This window comes from Capra hircus, unplaced genomic scaffold, assembly GCF_001704415.2.
Source record: "Capra hircus breed San Clemente unplaced genomic scaffold, ASM170441v1, whole genome shotgun sequence".
Classification (NCBI taxonomy): domain Eukaryota; kingdom Metazoa; phylum Chordata; class Mammalia; order Artiodactyla; family Bovidae; genus Capra; species Capra hircus.
In genome coordinates, this window is record NW_017189717.1 from 14368 (window position 1) to 26202 (window position 11835).

The window sequence follows — 11835 nt, forward strand, 5'->3', positions numbered from 1 at the left end:
CAGGAGGAGGCAAACAAACATCCTGCTACACCGCCAGCTTGAAACAGAAGCCTGTGAAATAGTTTGGAGTAATGAGATGACAGGAGAACTGGAGGACACTAGGTCTGCCTCAGGCTGGGAGGAGTGGAACAGTGTGGCCTCTCGACATATGCAGACCAAATGTCTATTTCCAGCTTTGTCACAAGTCTTGTGAACTTGAGAATATTACCAAATTCATAATCTGCAAAGTGAGTCTTCTAAACCCTATTTTGTAGAACTAGTGTAATATATGTGATATTTATAAAGCTCTTACAATAATGGACTTCAAAGAATGACATTTATTCCTCTGATAATTATGACTACAGACCATGGTATCAACTGTTGGTGATTTCTTTTTTTTAACTTGCATGAGATATCAGAAATATGTGGCAGTTTCACAATGAACAGTGTTCTGCTTAGTAAAACTAAATAAAATTTCCCCATGTGTAAATTTATCATTTGAATGTAGAGGAATCTCTGCTCCCTGGATGATACTCAAAACTTCTAGAATTTGTGTCAAGGACGAAGATCTTCCCTTCCAGCTGTATTTTCATCCATACTACCACCCCCCATCTTCATTAATTTCACCAGCACCAAAAGTGTAGCCTTCATTTGAAGTTCCCCAAATTATGCTTAAAATAGGCAGTAGAACATCTCTGTAACATAGTGCCCTCTGAGCCCAGTGTGGAGAGTGCTGTTACAGTGGGTATAAGGTATCTCAGTTCAAGGAAATACCATCCTTCTTTCTGCCAAACACCCTGGAGGCAGTGGGGTTAAATCCCCAGTTTGTGCACTGTGTTTCCCTATACTGGGGCAGGAGCACAGAACCCATTGTATTCCTGTACCAGGTGGAGATTCTCTCTGTTTTACCCACAGTCTCAAAGTAAAAATCAAGGGTAATCTTCCATTCGGTTCTTCAGCTTCTCAACTTAATCCCCCTATTTCAGGGTCACCTTCCACCCTCAAATTCACTCAGCCTCGTTTAGCCCACCAACCCACCTAACTTCAAATTACATCCTCAAGGGAACTGCAGTGTTCCAAAGCGCCCACATTCCTCGCCTCAAAGCATTTACTTTTGACTACTCTCATCTGAAACCTCCTCTCGTTCTCATCCCTTGTTTCAACTTGTCACATGTTTAGGTCTCAAAGGGTACCTCACCGTCTGCTTGATATGGCGGCAACTTTTAGACACTTAACTTCTATGGACACTGGCTCAGGCTTCTTTTTATTATCATCCCCAGTTCTGCCATGGTGCATTCCAAGGAGTTGATACTCAATTAGTGGTTGAAAATATGAGTGACAATGATGGTGTTGTCTGCTTTATTACTATTTAATTTCTCCCACCATCCTGAATAAACTAAGGACATACTTTTACTACAAGGAGTATTAAAAGAATTTAACAAAACTAAAAACTTAACAAAATTTGCTTTTTCCTTGCTTTTTTACTTGACCTAAGTTATTTTGCCACAGAGTCTCTTCAAATTTGCATGAAAATCCCTCTCCCATTGCTGTGTTTTCTTGTTCTAGATCACACAGCAATGAAAAGTTTCTAAATTTGCATTATAAAATATAAAAACTTTAACTGGAACCTGATAAACAGTAATACATATGTGACCCATATTTTCACCAGCAGAACGCTGATTTCCTGTTTTAGTCATAGCAAAGAAAAATAATTTATTGGAGAAACAGAGCAGTTTTAAGTATCAGTTTTATGAGGCAGAGCAAAATTACACTCCTGAAAAGGATGAGAGCAGGCTGTCTGGAAAGCAGAAGCAGTCCTGCCATGGGGTAGGGTCATGTGTGTCCTGTGTCATTTGACTGACAAGTTGATAGACAGCTTTAGGTTATATAACTTTTCTCCTAGTGTGCAGGCAGTTACCCATAAGTACCCAAGCAAAATCCATGGAGTGGGAGGGAAGACAGAAACCACAGTGCTATTTTTATAAATATGGCATCGTGAACCCTGGGTTACATTAGTCACCTTTTAGGTCTTGGTGCACCAGTGCCACCCCATGCTGGCACTTTGTCTTGCTTGGTCCTGACATGGCTGGAAACCTACTGGTGGTCATTGGGCAGAACAGGGAGCCTCTCTGGGTGTGCTCTGACCAACAGTGGTCAGGTGGGGAAGAGGAATACAGAGCACCCCTGGCTGCTAACCTGGCTCAAGTAGTATACTCCCAATTAGTTCTGAACAGGGAACAGCCATTGTTCCCATGAGAAATGGTTGGGAGTTTGCCATGTGATAGCTGTCTCAGAGCTGAGGGCTGATTCTGTATATAGTTGTCCTTTCTGCCTGAGAGAGTGTCTGAGCAAGGATGATATAAATGTCCTTCTGGGTTAACTCAAAAGTCATAGATGTCTAAACTTGTCTAGATATTTTTTGGGGTCATCTGAGAATTTTCCTTAATCTTGTTTTATCCAACTGAGATCCTGCATGGGGAGGGGAACTCGGATTCTCATGGAAGTCTGGTGGGCCCTATGACTTCCTGAGGTGGTGAGAGTTTAAGGAGGACTGGAGCCCCAGTTTAGAGGGCAAAACATTGGTGATGGCGGCCAGGAGCAGTGATGTTCAATGCTGAGTATAGTGAAGAAGAGGTCTCTGGTCCAAGAGGCTCCTTCTTTTGCCCAGAAAGAGTTCCTGTGAACAGGGCTCAGGGGCTGGCTGATGGTTAATATCATCTGGAGAAGGGGAAGGGCTTTTCTAGGCAAATTAAGCATTGCCAAGCCAGCAGAGTCTACCTGGTAAGTCTTTCAAAGTTCAGAGTTTTTCCTAAAGGCAAGGAAGATTTGGACATAAGGGACCTCACTGGAATCCTAAGGGCAAGTCTTCAGCGATGGACAGTCAGTTATCCATCGGAAAAGGAAATGACAAATGCTCATAAGGGCCTTCAGGTGTCACTGAAGTCCCTTATGGCCTTTTCATGGCTGTGACATCCCTCACCTGTGAGCTTGCTGGGCAGAATGTGGCTCAGTTCTCTCCCCAGGGCCCATTGTGGATTCCCTGCATATTTTTTTTTAAGAAATTATTTGTGTATTTAATTTTGGTTGTGCTGGCTCTTCATTGCTGCGTGTGTGTTCTCTAGTTTCGAGGAGCAGGGGCTACCCTTCATTGGGATGCACTGGCTTCTCATTGTGGTGGCTTCTCTTAGTGTAGAGAACAGGCTCTAGGACGAATGGGCTTCACTAGTTGCAGCAAGGAGTGGTAAAGTAGAAGAAGTGTTAGGAGATTGCTGTTGTAGTTCAGTCTCTAAGTCATGTCTGAGTCATTGTGGCCCCATGGAATGTAGCCCTCCAGGATCCCCTGTCCATGGGATTCTCTGGGCAGGAATACTGGAGTGGGTTGCCATTCCCTTCTCCAGGGGAACTTCCCAATCCAAGGATTGAACCCGGGTCTCCTGCCATTTCAGGTAGATTCTTTACCATCTGAGGCACCAGGACAGCCATATTTCAGAAGGTAGCCAGAAATTTTTTAGCTCAATTTCTTTTATTTTCTTTCTTTGTCCATTCTCTCCCTATCCTGTAGACACACTCAGCTTGAATTTTATAAACACAAAGTGGAGGCCTTCATGGCATTCACTGTCTGGATTTGTCCACCCAAAGGCAAAGATACTGGGAGTCTAGGTGCAGAGAAATGCAGAAGAAAGTAACTTTCATTCTAGCCCTATGAGCCAGTTTAACAGGCCATAGTTTAAAATTTTCAAAGGGGTAGCATGGAGACCTCCTCTACCTGAAACCTATCACATCAGGTTTTGACTCAAATCCACATGGCCAGGACTGCAAACCCCCAAAAATGCAGTTTGGGACTTGAACCATGGTCTTTTAATTAGAATCACTCACCTGGTACCTGGACTTAGGGCAGCTCAGGTTGTTTATGTTCCAGTCCAGAAGGGAGTGGGACTCCCTCAGCAAGAGGGAAAGTGTTAGGCAAGAAATAGATTTATTTATATAGGATGCATGTAAGAGATGCAAGGAGGCAGGTGACAGAGCTCTGCCAGGAAGATTGAGTGGAATATATTCTATAGTCAATGGAAAGTGGAGGACTAGGAAAGACTGCCTTCTTTGAGTAGAGGTCAGGTTTACATCACTCCCTCCCAATTCATTTGGAACAGGAAGAGTGTCTGACCTTATGAGGTCAAACTTGGGTTATTGTAGAACTTCTTCAAATGGACAGAACGGTCGTGACATTCCTCTTTTACCTAAAGGCCTGGGGAACATCTCATGGATTATTTAAGGCTGTATATTTAAACAAACCTGCCTTCCTCCACTACATTCTGATACCTTTCTTGAACAATGTTAACTTACAATGGTCTACCAATGGTTCCTAGGTTTCTCTATCTCTATTCCCCTCCTAGACTTCTAGATCTACCTCTTTGTGTGTCTGTGCTCAGGCACTCATTCATGTCTGACTCTTTGTAACTCCATGAACTGCAGCACTCTAGGCTCTCTGTCCATGGGATTCTCAGGGCAGGAATAGTCGAATGAGTAGCCACTTCCTCCTCCAGGAGATGTTCCAAACAGGGATCAAACCTTCATCTCCTGCATTGCAGGTGGATTCTTTTCCACAGAGTCACCTGGGACAGCTACCTGTATCCTATGCTATTCTATCCCTGTCATATGGAGGCAGGCTTCTCCAGTGAAGAGCTGTCATTTCTCTTGGTGGGAGCCTTCTAAATGAAGGGCTCCAGCTTGCACTATTGTCTGGAATTTAGTGAGCAGTTTTCTTCCCAACAGGTGGAAGGGGCAGTCATGCATGTGCAGAAACATCAAAGGTAAACTTTCCTAGCAAGGACTTGAGGGGAGGGGCACGCCACTTGGTTTGGGGCCTTCCTTCAATTCCCTTTATCATGGAGCATTGGAAGGACAAAGGCCCAGGGAAATCAGTCTGCACAGAGTAGCTAACGCACGTCTGAAAGAATTCTCCTCCCTGCCACATCAAGGGTTACCTGAAGCTCCTCTGGTGAAATGACCAGGTGTCCTCTGGGAACTGCTGGGAGGTCTTGGAGCTCCTGTCTCTTTTCCTGAGGACATGTGCTCAGAGTAAGGCCCACAACTCTCTGAGACCCAATAGAAGAAAGCGGAGGTTGCCTAACTTAGCACATCTACCTGTGGTCTCTCAGGACAGAAAGCTGGGACTGGAAATTGAGGCCTTCTGATGGCTGGCTGCACCTGTCCTCAGTCAGGCTCCTAGGAAGACCTGTATTTCCTCCCTCCTTTCACTATTACTGTCCTCTCTCCTGGTTCTCACACTGACTTCCCATCTCCTAATGAGACCTGTCCTCTCATGCTATAGCCTTAAATTCCGAGACCACCTTAGAGGATGTGAGGGCTGCCAACCTGTGGTCACTCGTGGCTGACCCTAGGGGAGGGATTCTATAAAAGTGGTATAGTGTGAGTGGTTCCTTTAGTCCCCATGGTCCTCTACTTGACTCTTGGCATGACCTGGAGTTCCTCCTGAGGTTGACCCCTGAGCCCCAGTGCCTCACCTCCTGAGATGCTCTAAAAGGAAATGTGTGGGGTGCGTCATGTCTGCATTCCCAAATTTGCCAGTGCGAGGTGTAGATGGGCAGGTCTAGATTCTAGGTGCAGTCGCTTTATTCTCATTTGGAGTCACTAGTTTTCCACTCTGTACTGATGTGAGGCCTCTCCCAGTAGACCAAGGCTCTCACCTCCCTGAGATCACTCCAGCAGAAAGAGAAGCACTTCAGCCACAAAGCTTTTCCTGGGTCTCGTAGGGCTGACATCAGGGGTGGGCCTCCACAGTCTCCCCTGTTCTGGGCTGAGTGGTCCTCTTGCCCCTCGTTCAGGGACCTCATCCTCACTCCTGACAGACCCAGAATGCAGCCTCTGCTCACCTGAGGCTGTGCTCCTCAGAACAAAGGCATTACTTTCTTCGAAGGTCTGGATTGGAAGACAGGATGAACCAGATGTGTGCAAAGCTATTGGGGCCTTCTGAGGAGGAGAACATTCTAGGGCTCCACTCTCTTCAGGAGTCAGTGGTCCCCCAGTTTTAGCTCAGGTTTCTTACCTTGACTTCTGGTAGCATATGGGAATCCACTGTCTCTGCTGGCTAAATCAGCTGGCCTGTGGCCAAGGCTTTCGTGTTCTTCAGACAACAGACAGGGAGGTGAGAGTGCTACTCCCTGTCTACCCTTGCCTGTTCCTCCGTGCTGTACCCCTTGCTATGGGGGAATCCACTCATCAGCACCCAGTATGCTCACTGTAAATCCTGGACCTCAAGGCCAAGGAGCTAAACTCCATGAGAACTGCTCCACCCTTGCCCTGCAGGAAAGGAAGGCCCACCTAAGACAGACTGCTCTCCCCATGACCACACAAGGCAAGAAGCAGGATATAGTTTGTGGCACCCCTAGTGTTCTAAAATCTTCCCCTTGATAACTATCAGAGGCTGGGACTCTTCCATCCATTGACCTGAGGACACAGCACTTAAGCTAAGGCTTTTATGTCCCTGAGAATCAGGAAGGATAAATGAGGGCATATTGATCTTTTCAGGGTATCTGACATTGCATGTGTTCATGACCACATTGTCCCTGAGTAGTTTTGTCTTCTTTCATACCATTCATTTATCAGCATTTTTTAAACTTTATTCCAAAACAGTTCTTTGGGACAGAGCCCGAAGTATCCAACGAGACACATTTTTTGGAGTGCTTAGAGGAAAAATGAATGAAAAGACATGATGTCTGGCTTAGGCTGGGAGAAGTGGCACATTGTGGGCTCTGCACTACTCCAGATCGGGGTACTAGTCCCAGGAAGGTCACTTCATCAGTTTGTGAACTTGAGAAATTGGCAAGTTATCCATCCACAAATGGAGTCTGCTAAATCCCATCCTGCATGAATGCTGGAATGCATGTACTACATATAAAGCAGTGGCATACTGATGAAGAAGTATTGGTTTGTAATAAGTGGAAGATATGATTACTATAAACCCCTCAAATACCACCTTCCCATCTGGGTTTATTTTTAATCCAGGAGAGAGCAGAGAATATGCAATGAATTAGGAGAAAAGAAACAAATATTCTTAAATGAGCTAAATAAGTCAGTATTTTTTATTTTTACTAAAAGAATGTTTAAAAGAAATAAGGTACACCACAAGTTAAAGGCTTTTTACTCTATTCTTTTCTCCATTTTCTTTTTGTTTCTCAATAGTTTCTGTGGTCTTCTTTCACAGTAGCATGAAAATCACTCTTGCAGTGCTATGTTACCTACTTGCAGATCAGAAAGACAGTATACATGGCTCTTGAATTTCTTTTATGTCTACCGAAACTGTACATTTAAAATTTTTAAAAAAGCAGTGAATATAACAGCAGTACCATTATCAAATTAATACTCTGAAGAAAAACAACCTCTTAGAAGTAAAAATATTTGGGGAAAAAAAACAAACAAATAATATGTAAAAGTTACTCATGTGAAACAGAGAGAGAAATGTGATTGAAATAAATGTGATATACCCCTACTACCATGCACTCTTTAGAAGCTTGACTGCTCTTGAAGAAACATTCTCTTCTAATGTCATGTTGTTTGCATTGTGAACAATATATTCAGTATTTTCAGTGTGTGTTACAAACACCCAATCTTTTAAAACGTTAAAACAGCTGGAAACTATGATTTATATGATTCATACATTTGAATTCTGAAACACAATAAACCTTATCCAAAGTAAGAACATTTGAAAATACTAAACACCTCCTTCACCTCTTTACCTTTCTAATTTAAATCATCGTTCATTAGATATTTCTCATATGGATACAAGAAAACAGATGTATATTTTGTTAAAACAAACTAGACCTAAACTCACTTGCCGTTTAAAACTGTAAGGAGATATGGGTTTTGTTCCCTCCACTGCCGGGGTCCAGCCCCGGTGGATCCAGGGAATTCGAAGGGTGGACGGCGTTGGTGTGGAAAGACTTGTTTATTTATTAATATAAGATTAGATTAGGAAACTATAGTGTAGTAAGAAGATTAAGTGGAGGAAGAGGGCTGAATAGCTTGGTTTACGCGGAAGGCCAATAAAATTCCAGACAAGGAATTTGCACCATCTACGTTGGGCCACCGGCGCCCGCTTGAATATCTAAGGGTGCCTCGCCTTAAGCTCCCTTTCGTGTGGGTCTTAACAGCCAGGGCAAGTAAGTAGACCTGGCGAGCCTCCGCGCCCCAGGTGGAGATTCAGCCTGAAGTTAAAGTAAAGAGCAGAGAGAGGGAAGGGAGAGAAGAGAGAGAGAAAGACACAGGGGGAGCCAGAGTCCCAAGAAACCAGGCCGAGAGACTAGTTCGAGAAACTGGTCCGAGAAGCTGGCCCGAGAAGCTGGTCCCCGGCCCCATCCTTTATTGTTCAGAAGGCCTTTTATACTTTTGATAAAACATGGAGATCAATGGATAACACAAAATTATGTAGCGTTCGCAGCCCAGACTCTTTCTGTACATCATTTTGTATACAAAAGGTCTCAGGTGATTTACATTATCTTCTGGCCAAGAGGCTTGTTAACACTTTTTGGCTCTCTTCCTTAATGAATGTTAATTTTGTTTGCCCTGAAGTGTTTTTCTTTAATCTGCATCTCCTTAAAGCATTAAAGTTACATCTCTATAGAACAAAGGTGCAGTGGGATATAGCAAAGAAGGTACTTAACTCAAAGATCTAATGTTGCTAATACCAGGTCTACTACTTACATTTCTATATACCAACTATATCTAAAAATAAAGGATGTGAAAATTTGGCAGCAAGCATTGACTCAACAAATGAAACTTTTAATCAGTCCTATTCTAAAGATTTTGACTCTTCGGAAGCTCCTACATTCCTAGGATGTTTTAAGCTTCCTGTGACTCCTGCGGTCAGGAGGCCTCAAACAATCACATGCGCAGCTGTACGAGTCCTGCAGGCAGGCTAGAAAGCCAACAGAGGGTTTTTTTTTGGATTGAAACACTCTTTCAAATGCAGAAGACTAAAGCCCTGAATTGACTTTTTCCAGAAAATGTCAGAAAAGTGGAAAAGCAGAGCACAAAAACCGGCAGATTTTTGTTGGGGTACATGCTTAAGAATTTCCAGAGGGGTCCCTGAAGTCTGAGCACGCCTTGCGTATGTCAGCTTCCTTCCTCATGACCTTGTCACGGGCGGGATTCCTCACACTGGCTCCCGGCACTCCACCCCTACTACTCTGCACTATTTAGGAGCCTGACTGCTCTCTTCCAAGACAAAGGGAACAAAGTGCCCTGCCCCCTCCCTAGATGTGGGAGGAGCTGCGGGACTTGGCCTTGGAAGGGGCACAGGCCTCAGCCATGGTTGGAGCCCTGGCCGCACCTCTCAGCCCTGCTCTCTCCGCCTGCTCTCTCCGAACCTCGTCATAGAGGTCTGGGAAGGAACTAGGGAGCCTACCGTGGAACTTGGCTAGACCCTCCAGTACCTTCATCTTACTGGTGTCAGCACAAGCTCTCGGGCCCCACAGGAACTCATAGCGCAGAGGATCACTATTGGGCACCTGGCGGTAGTTCAGGTACTCCTTCTGCACCAGATCTTTGGTGATGAGCCTTCTGGGCTCCCCAAAGATCCAGTGCCTCCTCCCAGCATAGATCCCCAACATACTGAGGAATTCCCAGATCTCCTCCTCAGTGGCGCGGTTACCATTCATGAAGATGACGCCTAAGAGCACCATGAGGAGACCGGACTTGGGCAGCCCCCCCTCACCACTCGGACAATCGTTTCCCCCGAGGTTGAGCTTGCTGATGAGGGTGTAGATGTTCCTGCTACGGTCGACTTCTTTCATCTCCAGGCCAAAGACCAGCTCCAGGCGCTCACAGCCTGTACTGAGGATCTCAGGGAAGTGCTGCCTGTACTTCCTGCTGACGATTTTCATCAGGGCATTCTGCATGATGGGCTCTTTCTTGGTGTACTTCTCCAGCAGGAACTCCACCAGTATCCTGGCCTTCCTGGCCAGAGGATCTTTGCGAGTGCTCTGAGTGGCAGGGGCTGCCCGGGAGGCACCTGCACTTTCCTCCTCTGGGCCCTGGGCACCTTCATCAGATCCTGCACAGGAAGGCCCTGCATCAGGAGAGCTAGGGGCCATGTCTCCCTGAAGCTCCTGGCGATTGCCAGCAGCAGGGGAGCTTGGGGGAGAACCCTGAGGGGCAGAAGAGGGGGAGGAGGGGCACTCCTCCTTTGGGGCTGCAGCAGCACTGGCCTGGGCCACCTGAGTGTTCCCCCGGACCTGGTGGCGTTTCCCCCGGGCATGGGACTGTTCTTGTGCCTCCGAGACATGCTGACAGCAGGTCAGGGACTACAGGTGGGAGTGCAGGCAGGAAAGCAGGCAAGGAGGGCACCTGGAGGAGGGACAAGGACATGCTCTGAGAACCTTCAGCGAGGAGAGTCCTCCCTGGCTTGAATGGAAGCCGCCTCTGAAGGGTCCTCGAGGCCAGTGCTCTAAGACCCACAGGGCTCCTGTTCTCCTGGTCAGCCTGTCCCGAGACCAGTGATTAGCAAGGGAGAGTGAGCCCTGGGCGCAGCAGATAGTCCTGCCTGGGCATTAGAAGACAGGGTGGGGGGGCCGCAGTGGGGGCTGTCAGGGGAGGCAGGTCCTCTCAGCTGATATTCAGAGTCAGGATGAAAATTGGTGTGAGACACCCCCATATCCAACGCCCCGTCTCCCACACCTGTCTGTTTCCCTCTCCTGTCTGAAATTGATGCTGCCACCTTCCCTGTCACCCCAGACGAGGAGAGGAGGTCATACACAGCCTACCATTGAGGGTCCCAGGACCTTCCCTTCTGTTTTCTGGTGGCTGCCCCTTCACAACCAGGCTCCAAGCTCCCCTTTCAGACCGCAGCCCCCATTCCCAATATTTGGCCGGGAGGAAGCACTGAGCAAAGGGGAGGGTCCTGAGTCGTCCGTTTGTCGGGGAGGATGGTCCTCATTCTGACTCTTCCCGAACCCTGATATCCTCCCTCTACTGACCAGCTGCCAGCCCCTCAGACCCAAGTCCCCTCTTCTCTGAGTGTCCCACCTCCGAGGTCACAGTGAGGGAGCCCCTCAGCCTTTACAGCTGCCCGGCGGCTGCCCAGATGATCCGCAGCCAAATCACTGTGAGTCGGGGGTTAACCATGGCTGCCGTTCTGCTGCATGGAGACCCTCAGTCCCCCGAGGGTCCCTCCTTCACTCCACAGGGCTCGTGGCTCTCCCTCTACTGAGCAGAGCTGGGGTCCAGCAGAGCCTGACAGAGGCATTCTTTCCCGAGACCCCCTAGTGGTTAGTGGACGGTCTTGGGGCCTAAGAGCTAGGCTGGATCCTCTGGTCTGAGTGCAGGGCTAGGGTGGCTGGAGGCTGTGTGGCCACCTGTTTTCAGATAGAAAAGGGATTCGGGGTGCAGAGACGTGTCCCTGCACTCGTAACTCACGTCCCGTCCGATCCTGACACCCGATGACACTTGGCACTGCTCCCGCTGGCCACCGTCAATGGCAGCTCTCAGAGATAGCGGCACTGTCAAGGATGGCGTCACTCCCCCAGCGTGCTTAGGAGGACGTCACTTCCTGTCATGTGCATCTGGCTCCAGGAGGGCAGCAGGGGCGGGACCTGGACAGGCGGGGTTCCGGGGGAGCTTCTCCCGGGATTGGCACGTGGACTTTTCCATGACTCTTAAGGGGTCCTGGGACGTCCCTGTCCTGAACTGTCAGCTGGCTCACTCCATGCCGCTCACTTGCGTCAGCACCCTCAGCAGGAAGAATTGGGGAGCCCACGCCTAACAGCCGTCCTGGAGCCCATGAGACCAACAGCGAGGGCTCTCTGGGCTCCCTCTTCTGGAGTAAGCGATGCTCTGTCGTTC

General features: G+C 47.5%; 1 protein-coding gene across 1 annotated transcript; it reads right to left on the reverse strand.

The window, feature by feature from the left end:
• Nucleotides 1-9248: 9248 nt before the first annotated feature.
• LOC108634646 (melanoma-associated antigen B4-like) lies at nucleotides 9249-10088 on the reverse strand. The gene has a single exon (XM_018044695.1). It carries the CDS (start codon nucleotides 10086-10088, stop codon nucleotides 9249-9251), a length of 840 nt encoding a protein of 279 aa, XP_017900184.1.
• Between the last annotated feature and the right edge of the window lie 1747 nt (nucleotides 10089-11835).

Bases quoted from the DNA above. Each gene is read 5' to 3' on its own strand.
- LOC108634646 (XM_018044695.1), bottom strand. From the start codon at position 10,088: ATGGCCCCTAGCTCTCCTGATGCAGGGCCTTCCTGTGCAGGATCTGAT.